This window comes from Polyodon spathula, unplaced genomic scaffold, assembly GCF_017654505.1.
Source record: "Polyodon spathula isolate WHYD16114869_AA unplaced genomic scaffold, ASM1765450v1 scaffolds_843, whole genome shotgun sequence".
Classification (NCBI taxonomy): domain Eukaryota; kingdom Metazoa; phylum Chordata; class Actinopteri; order Acipenseriformes; family Polyodontidae; genus Polyodon; species Polyodon spathula.
In genome coordinates, this window is record NW_024472330.1 from 1,791 (window position 1) to 20,329 (window position 18,539).

The 18,539-nt window shown below is 41.8% G+C and overlaps 1 protein-coding gene across 1 annotated transcript; it reads left to right on the forward strand.

The window, feature by feature from the left end:
- The first annotated feature begins 1,193 nt into the window (after positions 1–1,193).
- cd63 (CD63 molecule) lies at positions 1,194–18,051 on the forward strand. Its single transcript, XM_041241961.1, has 8 exons — positions 1,194–1,298; positions 4,332–4,418; positions 11,910–12,098; positions 12,729–12,803; positions 13,290–13,385; positions 15,134–15,265; positions 15,827–15,910; positions 16,334–18,051. Exons 2-8 carry the CDS (start codon positions 4,353–4,355, stop codon positions 16,397–16,399), a joined length of 708 nt encoding a protein of 235 aa, XP_041097895.1. The 5' UTR covers positions 1,194–1,298; positions 4,332–4,352; the 3' UTR covers positions 16,400–18,051.
- The last annotated feature ends 488 nt before the right edge of the window (positions 18,052–18,539 follow it).

Genomic DNA, 18,539 nt, shown 5'->3' on the forward strand with positions numbered 1-18,539 from the left:
CACGTTCCACGTTCCACGTTCCACGTTCCACGTTCCACGTTCCACGTTCCACGTTCCACGTTCCACGTTCCACGTTCCTACACCTGCTTACTCACACAGGCAGGCTCTTCACAGCAGCCCTAAGCAGACTGGCTCTTAAATACCCTGCACCTGGCTCCAATTTACAATTACCACCAGGTGCAGGGGATAACTAAACAATAAAACAATTAAACAATTAAACCCTTAGTCCAATCACCCAAAGGTGCATTCTCACATGTTTCTAGCAGGGAGGATTTTAACCCCCTCCCTGCTATCTCACAAGTGCTTAGGCAAATTTTACGAGGTAAAATAAACATTAAACGTACTCTGAAGAATAATGCTCCTTTCGGCTCCCAGGTTTTACTGGAATTATACTGCTGTGATTGCTTTAGAAGAAAATGTGTCTGGACTTTCGGGGGAGTGTCATAGGCATCAAACACACGGGGGACATAGGCATCAAACACACGGGGAGGGGGGTGTCATAGGCATCAAACACACGGGGAGGGGGGTGTCATAGGCATCAAACACACGGGGAGGGGGGTGTCATAGGCATCAAACACACGGGGAGGGGGGTGTCATAGGCATCAAACACACGGGGAGGGGGGTGTCATAGGCATCAAACACACGGGGAGGGGGGTGTCATAGGCATCAAACACACGGGGAGGGGGGTGTCACCGGCATCAAACACATGGGGGGTCATATGCATAATAGACGTATCCCCCCTCATGACCATCATGACAGCACAGATACACATAATGCCGCGTTCTTACCTGTGTATAAGTTAGTGATCAGCTGATGAGTCAGGCGTGCGAAGAGCACAGCGTCTGGTTTTCACTAGCTCTACTGGGCACAACAAAAGATTGTTTTTTTCTATGGGTAAATATCGGGACTTTCTTCCAATGCATCGGGACGCGGGACATTTGCTGGGAAATCGGGACTGTCCCGACCATATAAGGCCTGTTGGCACAAAGGTCTTCTCGTCCAGCTGCGCTGTGCTGCGGAAGTTGCACCGCCACTGTCAAAATGGGGCGGGGGGGGGGGGGGGGGGGGGGGGGGGGGGGCGGGGGGGGGGGGGGGGGGGGGGGGGGGGGGCGGGGGGGGGGGGGGGGGGGGGCGGGGCGGGGGGGGGGGGCGGGGGGGGGGGGGGCGGGGGCGATATTTCGGGACTGGTAATATGACGTCAGGTAAGGAACTTGCCCTCTTGCGCACAGAGTAAGAGCGCAGAGGAACCAGGGCGCGCCAGCTGGGGTTTGCAGAGGAGCTCGTCGGTAACTAATAAGGTTGGTCTTGCTTTTGTATCACTGCTGCTAATAAAGACGGCGTCGATTAATACGGCCAGTAAACACGAAGTAAGTGTTGCATGCGCTGTGAACTACTGAGGACGGATATCATCGTCTTTGCAGAATTCACTGTGTGTGTGATGCACGCAATTGAGTTACGCAGTGAAAGGGACTGTTTGTAATTAAAAGCGTCGTATCCAGCTACAGCAGAGGAAGCAAGTTACTCCCCTGCGACGTGGGGATCGTCTAAGAAAACACAACGTCATGCTTAGTTGGCTTGAAGTGCGGTAGTTTTGGAAAACGATTCTTACAGAAACCCCCGGCATAGCTTTTAATATAATTTCAGAGTAAATCCTGTGTATACGAACCGTGCGTACTGTATTACTGTCTGAGCACACTAACCACACACGCACTTTTAAAAGCCGCCTCTGGAAAATAGGGTATTGATTTGGTGAAGACGTTTCTGAAGTTCAAATAATACCCAGTGCATCGTGACTGGAAGCAGCCTCTGGCGAGGAAGGGTGGCTGGTGTTTGCAGTGTGTTTAGATCGCAGCAAAGTCTGCCGCACGGTGACAATCCTCGGCTAGTTCATCTGCCTTAGCCTGTTGCCTTAGCCTGTTTTATAAAGCAATATATCAAATTAATACTGTAGTAACACACAGTCATTGATTATAAATCAGATTTTTATTTTTTAGCTATTAATATTTTTTTAAAAAGTGGCCTATTCTGTAAACGTGTATAAATATCAGACGTGTTTTAGAAATATGTACCACTTATTCATACTTGGTATATGTTTGCGTCTCTCATAAAAGCCGCACTTGGAGAGCTGTCGTTTTTAGCTAACCTAGGTATGAGTTTATTGTTTAAGGCGGAACTGTGATCAGTGTAACCAACGCAATGGTTGCATGATACACGTATCGTATGTTGCTAATGGCAACCTTCGTTAAAGGTGCACTTTGACATGCGTGATAAAGCAGTAACGCGTGTGTGTTAATAGTGTACAAATATAGCTGAATGTAATTGAGGTCTCTCGGGTAGTTCCCCTGCATCTAACGTGGTTTCCACGGCAGGCTTTTTCCACAGTGGGTTGGACGGACCGAACCTGGAGTCACACTCCGCTTTTATTACTGTAGAAGTGGCCCCGTGGTCTGGAGCCGGTGTAATACAGTACGGCAGATGCTACTAGAATCTGTTAGCTTATTTTGCTGCACAAATTACATTATTTCTATAACTACCCGTTTCCCTTTATTCAAACGTAAGGCCAATTTGTTTTTAATGTTTATCTTTCTTTGGAGGAAGTTGAACTACCTCCTTTGGACGGTGTGTAATAGCAGACTGTGTGCTGGATAAGAAACCCGTGGTGGTAATATCAAAAGAGGCTGCCAGCAGGTTTTATTTTTTAATTTAGTAGTTGCCCATTATTTGTTGTTATTTTCTCCCAATTTGGCATATCCAAACATGTTTTAGGGTCAGCTCACTGCTGCCACCCCCGTGAAGACGAGCACACGCTGTCCTCCGAAGCGTTTGGCTTTTTTTCACACTGCAGACCCACCCTGCAGCCACCTCAGAGCGACAGCGTCGGAGGACAACGCAGCTTACAAGCAAGCCCGCAGGCGCCCGACCAGACTACAGGGGTCGCTGGTGCGCGGTGCCCTAAAGGACACCCTGGCCGGGCCAAGGCCCCCTCTCCCTGGGGCAAAACAGCGATGGCAGCTATTCCTAATTTGGTGTCTTCCACACGACAGTGTGACTTATTTGCCAGAGAACACACTTCTCACCTCCCGTGTCAGGAATTGAAAAGATAGAGAGAAGTGCCTGATTCTTTTACAGCACTTTGAGCCATGAACCCCTCCTCTATCTGGAGCTGTTTAGTTGAGAACCCCGCTCCCTGCACAACTTCCCAGAGGAAGGCATACAGAAGTACCATTAAATATTACTAATTGAGAAATGAAACATTTTCAATAGTACTGTTTTACAACAGTTAAGTTACGTGCATAAACTCCTGTTTAGTTTAAAATTACTTGAAGATGAATGCAGTTTCATTATGCTTTACATGTCACGAACTGCTGTTAACAATGCAGTAATATTTTATGTAAGGAATATAATCACCATCTTTAGTGTCGGCCAAGCAGGACTATTTCTGATAAAGCAGCTATGCAAGAGAATGTTAAACTTAATAATTCATAACGCAAGACCAGAACTACCAATATATTTCTGATGTTAATCTTTTATGAAGTGCTCAGCACACAAGCGTGTGCATTGACCAGGCTTTCTTCAGGGTGCTTTGATCTGTTAATTGCTGGAAGCCGCTTTGCCCTTCTGTCTGGATCAGCAGGAATCCTGTAGGAGGGTCATCAGCCTTTGTGTCCTCTTCTGTTGGTGCACCCAACAGCACAACATACACCTGGCAGTGCACCTCTGCACTTGGGGAAACTCAAATTCACAACGCAGTGCCTTTAGGATTCTGTTCACGATGAAGGACGAGAATCACCAACCCGCTTAAGTGTACGTTTTTTATGAAAAAGTCCGCTGTAAGCGTGTTAAACTTAATAACAACCGTATTGATATGCAGCGCTTTTTGCCCGCCAATATGGCGGTAGGAGAAAATGTGACGTCGCATGAAAACCCTCCGTTGCCATGAAATGAATATTTTTATTCTTTCTTAGATTTAGTTTTTCAAAAATATTTAAAGATTATTGTAAAAACACAGGATCCAGTCTGTGTGGAATGTCTGTTGTACTCCAATAAAAAGGTGGACCAGCGATAGGAATGTTTCAGTTAATGTACGCACACAATGTAGCCATTTTATAACCTCCTACTGCTGTAAGTAAACACTGGATCGCGCTGGTATCGTATAAACTTCGTGGCAGGCAGGTTTCAAGGTGTGGGGAGAGCTTGGGACTGTAAACAAGGAAATCCAAAGTCTAAAACGTAAAGCTCTGTAGAATACACTTCAGGACTTTAAAGTATTTGTATGTTTAATGAAAGCAGGCGCTGTCTACCTCATCTTCACAGAGTTTCTTGTGTTCCAGAGATCTGATAATCTACTGAAAATGGCAGTCGAAGGAGGAATGAAGTGTGTCAAATATCTGCTCTTCATCTTTAACTTCATATTTTGGGTGAGTGACTTTTTTTTGTTTAGTGCTGGTTAAATGTCTTTGTTTTGTGATAAATGTACTGTTTTTATTAAACCTGAAACATTTCAAATGTTTATTATCCAGTGAAACCTCTCTTCAGGCCAGTCGGAAGGGGGGGGGGGGGGGGGCTTATTACTGAATTTCTTTTAATAAATGAATACCACATAATTCTGATTATTAAAATGGTAGCAGCTTTTCAACAGTGCATTGAACAGTTTGACTGTTGTAGAGTTTGAATTTTATGTTCTCTTGCATGCGGACTGTTTTAATCTTGATTTCTCTCTGTCTGTAGCGTTTGTTTCTGTAGCAGTAGTTGCATATTTAAACAAGGCTCTGCCTGTGGCCCAGCCACCACCAAGTGCACACAGACACTATTCTCAGAACGGCTTGCTTAACTTTAACCTTGAAGTTCATTTGCACAAGCGATAAGAAAATGCAACTACCTTACACCTTCTATTGAGAATATTGGATCCACCCAGCTGTACACCGCTAGAACATCTTGTGCACAATTTAATGACAAAACAGCATGTTAATGGAGTGCTGTGCAAATCTTGAAGTGTATGTGATTTTAAGGAAAAGTTAGTTTTAGAATATAGGTTATTGGCGAGAATCTTTTCCAGATCTTTAGGCCAAGCCTATGGTTGTGCAAGGCTATATCTTGAGCAGCTAGTTAAATCCGGTAGCACGCACAGGATGAAATCCCATGGCAACGGCTATATGGTGGAGGCAGCTGTACACCATGACTGTTTTGCCAAAATCGTGTCCAAATGTGGTGAATTTGCAATGCATTTATAGCAGAGGCTTCTGATTACATCTGTGGTTTATTGAAATGAACTGCTCATTCATTTGTGATGATAAAACTTCCTTAGCTCAAGTTATTAAGAGTATATTGAGGTATCCTGTTCATACGTCAATGTGATATCCAGTTGTGATTAAACTTGACACATCCTTGAACATTGAGAGTAATCTAATGTGGAGCTCTACTGAGGCCGTCTGTCTGTTTGTCAAGCTTCTATTTGAGTTTCTATCACTGAGGATGTTTACCTAGGGCGCATTTCATTGTGTTTTTTAGGACCGTGCATTTTATTAACTTGTCCACCAAAAACCTGAATTATTTAACAGATTTAAATATGTTAAGTTGAATGCTAAAAAAAAAAAAAAAAAAAAAAAAAAAAAAGTTTGCAGTGCTTTTGAAAGTCTTCTAGAAGAATTGGATTAAATTGCATACATCAATTTTAATGTTCTAACAAATAAAAAAATATAAAGTTGCATTTGTTTGGTTACCTGTGTGAAGAGTACACGTTTATTTAAATGATAATGTAATGCACTGGTAAGATCACACTTAGAATACTATTACTGTCTGAATAATCGCTTGTCAGTTGATAAGTGATTGCTAATGGTTTACAGTTTTCTTTGCATTATTTTGCTGTGTTTATGCTTTGACTTGCAAGCTGCTATTCTGTGAGTGCTGTGTAACTAGCGGTTGCATTGCTTCACTTTCTTGTTCACTATCAGATTGGGAAATGAGTTCAAAACTGTTTCAACAATCTGTCTACTTCTGTACTTAGCACAGTATTTTAACTGTGATCTCACCAGTGCGTTTTGCAATCACTTTGTGCTGTATAGTGGTGTACATAACAACATGAGAAGTTACTGATAAGCCATTCAGCCCTTCAGTGCTTCTAGTTCCTAGCAGCTGGTTGATCTCAGAACTTGCTTTAGTTTGTTGGTACAGGATTGCAAAGATTCCTGGAGTCTGTAGTTTCTCTGGTGTAAATGCCCTCCCTGATCTGTTAACTGGAGCCCAACCCCATGCCAGTCTTGCTTCTCTTCACAGCAGCCTCAGGCATGTTGCTGCAGTTTCTGTTTAAGATTGAGTTGTTTTGAATTGCATTCGAATGACTTCCTTCGATTATTTGTAGTAGGTCTGAGTGCCACTGGAAATTGGTAGATAATGTCCCATACTGTGGATTGATGAATTTTAAAGGGAGGGTTTGTTGGAAAGTCAATGAAGATTGCAGGACATTAGTTATTTTTCAGATTCAATTTTTTTTTTTTTTTATGTAAATGTGACACACCCACACCAAAAAAAAGTAAAAACTATCAGGAGTATGTTGAAAAATATGCTGCGATCTGGAGTCCCGGGATACAGCAAGGTGAAGTAGTGAGTTTCTTGTGAACGCAGCAGGGGCTCTGGAACGCTTCAGCTGACAGTAGAACGTTGCTTGGAGTCTGGCTGCTGTGTGTTCAGTCTTGTCACTTCCCATTGTTTGTGGTTGAGTTCGCCGTGCTCGGCTTCCTGGAAGGGGTGAAATCTTTCACAGCCACAGAAGATTAAATTGGTGGCACCTTTTTATGTTTTAACAATTTTATTTATATGCCCTTGAAATAGTTTGTTTCAGTGGTCAGATGTTTATCTACTAGTTTGAATAAAACCACCTTTTTTTAATAAAAATCACCAGCGCTATATGTGCAGAAATGAACTTGAACAAGTGATTGAACACACACTGCATAGAGCTGCACGATTTCTTTAACAAATTGGATCTGAGGACGTGTGTTTCAGCCTCTGTTTCCCCCCCCGGGGGGTTGCAGCGGTGAACAGGAATAAAAATAATAGGAATTCCAAATTGCGGAGAAAACCAGGGTAAAAACAGTAGGTGGTGACTTCATTTATAAAAAAATAAAGCTGCGTCAAAGATCGGAAATATTTCTGCTAATGATCGCTCTGTGCTGTACAAGGGACAATTTCGCATGGTTTTTACTTTTATGGTTTTTATTATGTTTAATAATCCAGTGATGGTGAAAAATTGATTTTCTTTAAAACGTTGACAAAAAAACGAAATATTCTACAATGAAGTACTGTTTTCAGGTCAGCATTTAAATATTTAGGAGCATTTGTTGTGTAATAACTAGAGAAAATGATCCATTTTGAATGGAACAACACTTCTGCTTTTTAATAAATGTTTAACTGTGAAACACACACGTTTTTATTGTGTTTGCGATTTGTATCGTCTTGCTTTCTCAGACCATATTGTAAATGAGGCTTGGGTCTTCATGTATAAGTGCCTGGTGCCTCCAGAGTTTACTAGCTTGGCAACGTGTGCTGTATAACAGGCAGGTGAGAAGCGGTGACCGCAGGATTGGAGGCTGCGGCCCATTCTGACTTCAGTTCGGAGGAGAAAGTGGGCTGCGGCTGTGAGGTGACTTTCCACTTGGCCATATTAAACTGGGTAATGGGTGTATAAATGATACTTGTTAATAGTACAAATTGATAAGATGAGTTTAATTGGCCTTTGAGTGTATATGCGCTCTGAGCCTGCATTCCGTTAAGGTTAGTGTTGCAGTGATCAAACATTGTGCTCAGAAAGAGATGTGTAGAATAATGACTCACTGTCAGTAACTTGCCATGTGCCTTTCACAATGTTGCCATGTGCCTTTTCACAATTAGCATGTAAACCAGTCACTTAGTGTTACAAAAGACAGGAAAGAGAAGCAACTCCCTCGTTGATTCATGTAGGATGGGTGAATAAAAAAATGCTGTGATGTGTGTAACACGTGGAGAGACTGCAAAGAAAGTCACGCAAGCACTGCAGGGGGTCTGGAGCACATTAATGACGTGGATTTATAATGTGTAGAGCATGGTCCTGCATTTCAAGAATTCACACACAGACCTCAAAGCCTGGCCTTGTTAACAACACAAAGGCTAAACCTGAAGTATTTCAAATACCAACATGTCATGTTTTAAAAGCATTCCTCCCTTCCAGAGTTGTTACACATATAGCATAGACATCTTTAAGAAGAAACCTTGTATAATATGTTAAGTCACGCATGAAGTCCGTTGTTTTGAGTACCAGTTTACTGATGGAAGCAATAACGCTTTAAATAGGGGTCATTTGTTTAGGATACCATGTGGGATGAATTATTATAATTATATGTTTAAGTCCTGGGAAAGCTTGCAATCTAAAAGCAAGTCTAAGGTTTTATAACCAGTCTACAGAAGCTGCAAGTAATATCTCGCACTACAAGAAATCCATCGCTCCATTAGTACCCTGGTCCACCGAAGAGCAGCCTCTCTAGTCCCAAGACTTAAAGGATCAAGCTGAAGATCCAGGGCTGAGAGAACTGAATCTGAGCTGGAACAAAGAGTAGTGGGGGGGGGAGATTTGAAGTCTTTTAAAATCTAAAAGGAATTGATAGTGAACCAATACTTCATGCGTGGCACAGAATCCAGGACCAGAGGACCCAGTTTAAGATTAAGCCACTTAGGACAGAGGATAGGGGACCCTTCTTAACACAGAGATTGTTGAGGGGGTGGGATGGGTTTCCTATGCAAAAAACACTATTTGTGTTTTATTTTTTAAATGTCTGTTGGTTTGGTTAAGTTCTAGCTTTTGCCAACAAACTGTCACTGGTCAGTTGGCAGGCAATGACAGGAGCTCTTCACACTTCAATGTCATGTTTAATTGCACCCTTTCTGAATGTTTGTGTTTGATTGTGTAAGGTGGTGCTTGTGAAAGTGGAACAAGTAAAGCGTGGTTTATTGGGGTAACATCTTTACACACATTCAGTGTGAGTGCAGTCCTCTGTGCAGAAGCCTATCTTGTACAGCAAACATGATACAGTTTGAGCTGCTGGAGATTGTGTTTGTGGGTAAGGTGGTGTTGAGGGCTGCTGCATCACATGATGTTTTTTAGCTGTGGCTTGTCATGTGACTCAGTAGCCTGTGGGGGGCAGGTCATCCTGTGTTTTGTTTTATAGAGCCCGCAGCTGTGTCACCGGCTAGTCTGTACAATGGAAGGTCATTGCCATTGCTGATAAAACAGTAATGCTGTGTCACATGACACGCCAAACAAGCTCTAGATGTATCATTTGTAGCAAAACTGGAAGCTTGTGAAATACCGTGTGAACTGCAGACCAATTTCCAGTAACAAACATCTCAGTATTATAATAGATTTTCCTTGGAGTTGTAGTCCATTGTTTCTTGCAAGGCTCTGAAAACTTTATATCCCATCACGGGAAGTGCATGCAATGTGTACTTTGATCAGTGTTCAGTACTGCTGGTTTACAAGAGAGACGCGAAGAACAAAGCATTGTGTAAAACCAAGTGATTGAGTGAGGCCTGAGGTAGTCGGTGAGTCAGAAACGACTCTAAACCAAAAGTGGCAAAACGTGCTCTGAAAGACGAGTGATTTTATTATGGTATTTTGTGAGCCCCTGAAAAAAAAATGTTGAAAAGGAGCAGGCCTAGTCGTGATACTGTTTAAAACCAAGTGGTGAATTTTAAAACATTTTGAATTTAAATTTGTAATGGAAACTTGGAGATATGAACATTTTATAAAATTCTATGTAATAGGTAAAAAGTGAACACCACATGTTTCTATAGCTGTAGCAGGTCTTGTTTTGAGTTGACCTTGCCTTCTCAATGCAGAAGAGCCTCTTAATCCTGTCCACAAGACGAGGCTCGCAGGATTCCCCCATATCCCTGACAGCACGAGCAAACTCGCGCGCTACGATTACCTTTAATACCAGGTTACAGTTCAAATGTCTGCATTGTGCAGCTGAGGAACATGTGAGAATGTATGTCAATCCTGTGAGTGAAGCTTGCTCATGATAGCTTTCTGTGACTATGGGCAGCGTGGCTCAGATGAACTTCAGGAAGGAGAAGGACATTCCCAGAGAGCCCTGTGCCTTGATGTTAAGCTTATTCATTCATAAAGTCAAAGTGCAGTCACCTGAGCTCCCATCGTCTACACGTGAAGCGAGACGGAACAGTGGGCTTCATACACAGTGAAGCGAGACGGAACAGTGGGCTTCAGATGAACTTCAGGAAGGAGAAGGACATTCCCAGAGAGCCCTGTGCCTTCATACACAGTGAAGCGAGACGGAACAGTGGGCTTCATACACAGTGAAGCGAGACGGAACAGTGGGCTTCATACACAGTGAAGCGAGACGGAACAGTGGGCTTCATACACAGTGAAGCGAGACGGAACAGTGGGCTTCATACACAGTGAAGCGAGACGGAACAGTGGGCTTCATACACAGTGAAGCGAGACGGAACAGTGGGCTTCATAGACCAGACTGCTTTCCTTCTGTCTGTGCCATTCTTGTATAAGAAAGTATTACAACTTTTACAAAACTTGAAGGTTAATTTTAAGTACAGTAAAATTCACTGACATTTTACATGAAATTTCTTTCAAATTTAATTTTGGGTGTTCCCCCATAGGACAAAGGTCAGAAACTGTTGAGGGATAACTTGTTTGATTTACAAATGGGTTTCCAGCAATTTCCAATAAAAACTCCTAACACAGGTCTCTAGCACCTACAGTTTTCTGATTTAAAGGTTGGGTGGTCCAAAAAATACCAACTTTTGACCCCTTTACCGGTACATTTATTTTTTCAGTACACACAGTTTGGTGTAACTCAGAGGGGTAATTTTGTTTTTTGGGTTGATTTGTCATGGAATGTCCTATGATTGTGATCAAACATGTCATTGCTTTTAGAGAGACTCTACACAAGCTAAAGGACAGAGAGAGCTTGGTGTTGCAGGGGATCAAATACTGGGGTTCCCAGGAAACAGCGGAACCCATTGTCATCTTCTGCACAGCAAATAAGAGTTTAAAAGGCAAACACAGCTTGGTTATAGAGGGAAGAGTACAAATACAGAGAGGTTGTAATGAGGATACAGGTGACACTTCACATAAAGCGGTGAGGGCATGGAATGGGTTACCTAGTCATGTTAGTGCTGAATCACTGGGATCCTAACCTAATGCACCTGTTGAGGTGAGCAGTCGCAGGGCCAGCCTCCGTTTTATCTAATTGTTCAATATTGACACTGGCGTAGCCTGTGGAAAAAACAAACCCCCTTTTCAGAGTGTTTCTCACGTACAGGATTGGAGAAACCATTTCATCTGTAGGTCTGTGGACCGAGAACATGGAGATTCTAAAAGGATAAACTAAATCAGCCAAGTTATAAGCTTTCATAGAAAGAACAGGAAAACATGAAATCATATGCACTGTGTTTGAAATACAAAACAAAACTTACTGAAGCTAACAATTTCATGTCTTGTTCCATTTGTTATACAGATTTCATTTGCAGTTTTGAAAGACTTAAATTCAGTGACAAACATTCGGACTAGAAGTGTTCAATTACATTGAAAAAGACTTCCAGTTAAACGTGTCATGTTCTTGAAGTATTTCTAAAACACCTTGTAGTAAACACGTCATTATTTTAAAACATGACCTTGAACTACGCTGGGTTAAAGAATCCCTCTGCAACCCATGCCTTTCAGGTCTTGTTGCACTTTCGTGGTCACCTGGAGTGTTACATTTTCCCCACCCCTTTTAACGGCTTCTTCCTGTCATTAACCAACCAGCTGCTTCCCCTGTTGACTGGCATGCTTTGTAGCTAATCAGTCTCTCTCTCTCTCTCTCTCTCTCTCTCTCTCTCTCTCTCTCTCTCCCCCCCCCCCCCAGATCTGTGGGATCGCGCTCATTGTGATTGGAATCATGGTTCAGATGAGCCTCCACAAGACCCTGATGATCACTAACGCTTCTGCCTCGGGCGCACCCATCGTCATCATCGTGGTGGGCGTGGTCATCTTCTTCATCGCCTTCTTTGGCTGCTGCGGTGCGTGGAAGGAGAGCTACTGCATGGTCACGATGGTACGGATATAACTGACTCTCGACACAAACTGACGAAATGTCATGGAGAACATGCTGGCCATTCCAGAGGGAGCATTGGCTCAAGTTTTGTTCTTGTGGGTTTGTCACCAAAACATCAAGTACATTCTTTGTACTGTGATGCTGCCACCAATGAGGAGGGCCGAACTGTACTGTATTTACAGTATAATTGTAAATCTCGAAAAACTACTCACTTCTAAATCATTTGTAGTCATCTTTTTGTATTACTTTAGTATAAATACATGTTAATTTGGATTCATGTGTTGTTTTTTTTCTGACTTTATGTGAACGAAAAGACACACATTTGCCCATTTTCCCATTGGAAATAATGATATTTTGAAATATCACTGTCCTGGTCACAAAAGCAAAGTTTGTGGGGAATAATAGCTGTTTTGTATACTTTTGAGGCATAAGCAATTAGGAAATAACACTTACTACTCAGGAACAAAAAAAAATAAATTTGTTGTTACACAGTGTTATCTAACACTAGATCTTATAGAAAGTAAATAACAGAATTTTTCCCCACCCCTTTAAATGGCTTCTTCATATCAACGTGTTCCTGTATTTTATACCAGTAAAATGACCCAGCTCTTATTGCAATGCTCTCCTCAGTTTGCTGTGCTGTTAACCCTCATCTTCCTGGTGGAGATTGCAGCAGCCATCGCTGGGTACATCTTCAAAGACAAGGTGTGTGTGGTACCTTTGCATGTCCTTTGTTTGTCTGTATCGCAGCCTAACGTTTTTAAGCATGTTGGCGACTCCTAATTCAGTTGGGGAATACACTTCTCCACGTTTACTCGGGAGAAAAATCATTGCTCTTCTAAGGGTGGCAGGTATCCAGATCACACTTCCTCCTGTAGCAATGCTGATTCCCTCAATACTCATCTCAGTCTTCAGCATTGTACACTGCCATGTTTATCAGTTCTATCTCCTGCAGAAATGTGCCCGAGGAAAAGTATTCCCAAATTGATTTACCTATGATGTGTGAAATAAAAATATCAAAACGGTCAAGGTTTATATTACTCGTAAATTTATACAACTATTTCAATGCTGCTTGTAACAGAATCTTTAGGCCTAGTGGTGATGCAGGACCAGGGACTGGACACTTGAATCTCTGCCCGGTACCACCTGTCTCTGGGGGTTTGTATTGACTCCCTACTCCTCTCTCCCCAGGTGAAAGACGTCTTTAGCACAGCGTTGGAAGACTCCATGAAGAAATATAACCAGAGTGCGGATTTTAGGGAGGCCGTGGATACAATCCAGGCTGACGTGAGTGTGCCAGTGTTAAAGAAATCTGCAAATCCATATACTGTTCAGATAACAACCAAATCATTCCAGGAAACTTCACCCAATATACATCATTTCGTAGGTCTCCTATTTTACTATATGGAAAAGCCCACACATTATGGTAAAAGTGAATAAAAATGTGCATTCGTAAATTTATTTGAAGCTGTTTATCGAATGTTCTTGCAGTTATTTGAAAGCCACACTCTCGGCCAACCTCATAAGGTCGCTCAATAACCTTATACAGCATTGATATGAAAATGAATTTAAACACATCGAATGTGTGCTTTTAATGGAATAGTTTTTTTTGTTCTTTGTACTTTTTAAAGTGGTTATTGCAAACAATGTGTGTGTTTTCATTTAAGAATATTCTATGGAAAGGCATCTATCTGTCTATTTTGTCATGTTGCTGACAGCTCTAGCCTTGGTGGTTGGGTTTATTTTTTGAATGCTAGGTCTGTTATCCGCCTGATACAAACATCTAAAACTCTTCATTTATTGAATCATGACCTACTTGTGTTGATATGGCTGAATGTCATGTCCATCTCAACTTTAAAAACCAGTTTGACTTGGTTCAGGGTAAAGCCACAGCTTTTGACAAAGGGCATCTTGTACATAATCAGGTCACATGACGCGCTACCTCAACTTTCAGGCTAAGCTGAAGTGCACCAAATTATCGACAGGTTGACCCTATTCTGCCTTTTTAGGTTACTAACAACAAAAAAAAGATAGGATGTTTATAACAGACACTAAACTTTACATTTCTGCAAAAAAAAAAACTGTTCGCAAATCCTTTAAGCATTACTCACTTTGTTTAATCTGTCTGTGCCTTGGTCTAAAACGCCCACACCGCCACCTAGCTGTAGGTCTGGCAGTTGCAGTTAAACGTATCAAAGAATTTTGCTGTTGCCCAAGTTCTGTCTTTTTTTTAATGAAGTGATGAGTTTAGAAGCTACGCTTCAGGTCTGGTTGTGAGCCAAAGACCAGAGGAATTCAATATGAATAGAAAACCATTACAAAATAACAACAAAACGGTTATTAGATGTGACTTCTATGCAGTTGTATGAAACTATTGCATTCAATGGAGTTCGCTGCCATTCTTTAGTGTTGCTGACTGTATATAGTTTAGACAGTGTTATTTAGAGTTCAGTAGTAGTTTGCTGTACTGTGCTCGCAAAGACATGCATATAACAAACAATCTCGTTTTACTAAAAACAGACTTTAACAGGGTGTTAATTGCTTCTTGACTATCCAGTGTTTAAAAAGCTGAAATAACCTTCATTCTGAGGTGTTCTGAATCCTCTATACTCCAACACAAGCGCATAACTTTTCCTTGTGTCTCTAATTCACTTTTCTACCTTTAATAGAAGTGTATTATGTACTACTTGGTACTATAGTAACTGTGAAATGATGTTTAATACCCAACTGAAATTGGATTTTTTAATATTATTATAGCAGTATTTTTTTCATTGTTTTAAACAGTGCTCTGTGGTTTACTGCAGGTAGTTCACATGTCTACAGCAATGTAAACGTGGCACCCTCTTAGTCAAACGCCTGAAAAGCACACTTGGAAAGTGATGTTCATGACGCTGCTGCATTTGGTCGATTTCCCTGCTGTAGGTGAATGTGACGTTCTGCTTTAATAGATGACCTGTTTAAATATCTGGGCTAGCTGTAAAGCTGTTGGCGAGGCTGGGAACACTGTGTGACTGTCATGCCTGCTCTCTTCTTAGTTCCACTGCTGCGGTTCCAATAACTACACTGACTGGTTCAACATCCGACACAACAACAGTGTCCCAGACTCCTGCTGCAAGACTCGCGCCCCTGGCTGTGGGAATAACATCACTCGCGATATCTACCAGAAGGTACGGCCACACATGCGGACACGCACACATGTACACAGCCACTTATTCAATACAGTACAATATATTTGAAGTACACGGTGCCAACAAACTAATTCCAGTAAATCTTACCTAACAGGTATTGCTGTAATTTTGTTGGTCTCAGAAAATCCATTTTAAAAGTAAAATATGAATTCCTGGAACTCCACTACAGAGAAATAATGGATCCTTATTTGTATTGTGAACGTTCCTCCCCTAAAGAAAACAATTAGTCATGCTTGTGTCCACGCTAGCTGCGCTGTGTCGTGTTTAAATTAAACTCTTCATAAGTCCAGCTGGTTATTGACATTCAGAAGTTGACCCAATGTTTTGTGGTGTTGAGATTTTCTATCAATGTGACCTTTCTGTCATCCTCTGAATGTCTTTCCATGTTTTAGAGAAAAAAATCATGAACCCGTAAATAAATCAAAATTAGTAATTAATAAAGTACATTCCTGACTGGGGAGCAGAACTGAGTTTGAACAAATCCAAATGAGAAGGAAATGCAGTGAAATTGTGTGTGTGTGACACGTTCATCCCTCCCAGGGCTGTGTGGAGACCATTAATACCTGGATCCAGAAGAATATTCTCATTGTGGTGGGAGTGGCGCTGGGAATTGCCTTCTTCCAGGTAACCGAGTCTGAGACAAACTGTTACTTCACCTCCCTCTGCTGTACTGTTGAGATGATGCCTTCACCTCCCTCTGCTGTACTGTTGAGATGATGCCTTCACCTCCCTCTGCTGTACTGTTGATGAGGCTGAAGCAAACTGTTACTTCTCCTTCTGCTGTAATGTCTGCCAGCGAGTCCCTCAGGAAGGGGTGTGTGTGTGTGTGTAGGGTGCAGCAGCTCCCCTTGTAAAAGCTCCTGGAGAGCAGGGCGAGTCATGCAAGCTGGTTTGATTTAAAGTGCTTGGGAATAGGCTGGGAAAAGATCACGAGTCCTCCCAACTGGTAGAACCTTCAAATATAAAATGGGTAACATTGATTAAAATCGGTAAACAACAAAGTGTGTTTTGAAAGAGCTAATGATTATTCTCTCTCTGTTTTCTCAGCTCCTGGGCATCGTGTTTGCCTGTGTGCTGATGAAAGCTATCCGCAGCGGTTATGAAGTGATGTAACTGCACACAGACTCGCTGCCACAAACCTCCAACAAAGTCATTCATCCACTTTATTTTTTAGCTTAAACTCTGAATGATTGCAATTTTGTATTTTTGGGGATTGTGCTAATTTCTGTGCTTTACACACACATATATATTTGTTGTAAGAATGTAGGAAAAAACTAAAGCTTTCACAAAGTCCAGGCGAGAGTCATTTTCACTCTTGTTTGATTGTTTCAAAGTCTAAATCCCGATTTTTCTGCACTGCCTATTAAAATAGTTTAAAAGCGCACAGTTGCACCTGCACACTCAGTGCCTATTAAGTCTTAAACACACTTGAGGCACACACTGTAGTTCTGCAGTGTCTAGTGAAATGGCTTGAATGTTCATATTTTTATACAATACATCCTTAAATGTAATTTTAAAAGTGATAATAGGGTTGAAGAGTGGAAAGTCAAAGTAGAAATACAAGAACATATAAACAATATCAAACCATTGGGAGGTACACATGTACATTCTTAGGAACCCTAACCCAAGCCACAATTTAGATTCATCCACATGTAATAAAATCACGTTTTAGATCATTGTACTGTGCCAAAACATTTTGAATGAACTTCAAACTTTTAGACAAATTCCCCATTGAATGGGTCGCAACTCTTAATGTTCCGGAGCGCCCTTTATGTTGGGTTTCTGTGCCAAGTGGAGCTAATCTGCCCATGCCAATGTCCTTGGGTATTTCCTCAGTCAGATGAGAGTGCAAAGTGGCAGGTGGCAGGCGTCCTGTTTACAGTGAGCAGCCTCTGTGTCTGCACAATTGGAACATGCATTGGAGGGCCCTTCCCCTTTGGAACCTGTTAGCAGCAGCTCCACGTCAACATCACGGAGAGCAGATCTCGCTTTCTGTGTCAGTGGGAAACATTTAACCACATCGAGTTCTATAGACAAGTTTAGGAAACTATCAGGATTTCTTCTGTTTTATTTAGATTTAAGGACTTGTAATATGGTGCTCAATGGCTACCTTGAATCAAGTAGAGTGTACTTTCTCTGACAGCAAAGAGTGCGCGAGAAATACTGTCAACGTGATTCAGGCTAGCCCATGAACACTCCTGTACAGTGCACCAGGAGCTGCTTGGGATCTAGCCTGTGCATGAACGGAGAGCGCTGCTCCCAACAGCAGCTGCCGGCTCATATGAGGAGCTGTACAACATTACCCTTCAGTATGAACGCATGAAATGGGATTGCTGCGGAGAGCAAATATTCATCCTGATCTCAACTGGATTTTGTGAAAGCAAGTAGTTTGTTTTTAATTATCTTAGTTAAATCTGTAGTGTCTGTCCATGTACCTTTTTGGAGGACGGAACTCTGAGTCTGTACGGTGGTGCCTTTCTATAGTTTCATAAAAAAAAATAATAATAATAATTGTGACCAGTAAGGCTGGTTGACTTTGTCAAAAGTGTAGAAACTGCCAAAGAAGGTCAACCTTCCTCCCTCGTGCCAGCTGAACCCGGGACGAGCCAGTCCCGTTGCTTCTCCTGGGCTTGATCCCACATGGTGAGGCAGTGCCATTAGGGTGATGCTTTCATGCCTGCCAACGCAGCACGACAATGTTCCTGATTGTTTTCTATTCTGCCCTTTTATTGTTTCCATGAATAAAATATACATTTTTTAACTTATGTTGAGTTGACATCTTTTGTGTGGAATGCATTTGAAGGTGTGTATGTTTGTGTACGTTGTTAGGCCACAATGATTTCATGGAAGTAAGGGATAGACAACGATGTTTCAAATCTGTAAATAATTCATTGATTCGAGTGCCGTTGGGAATGATAAACTGTGCACTTACCTGTTCAACACTTTGAATTGTTTATGCCACTTAAAATAGTTCTTCCTAATGTAATACTACTTTGATAATGAGATTCATTTGATTGTTGATTTGGTTTTTGCTCTCTTGTGTTATGCTTGGTTGCTTGTCTCATTGTGGGAATGTTGTCTCGAGTTCCTCTGAGTGGACTGTAAGCTTGTTTGGACACTGGTGAAACGAAAGAAATGCAAAAGCAATGTGGAATCTGAAGTGCTAGACTGAATCCGCAAGCCCTTTCTATGCGTTACGTTTGAAATGTGTAACTCTATAATTGGCTAATTTGTTAAAGTTGTATAATAAAAT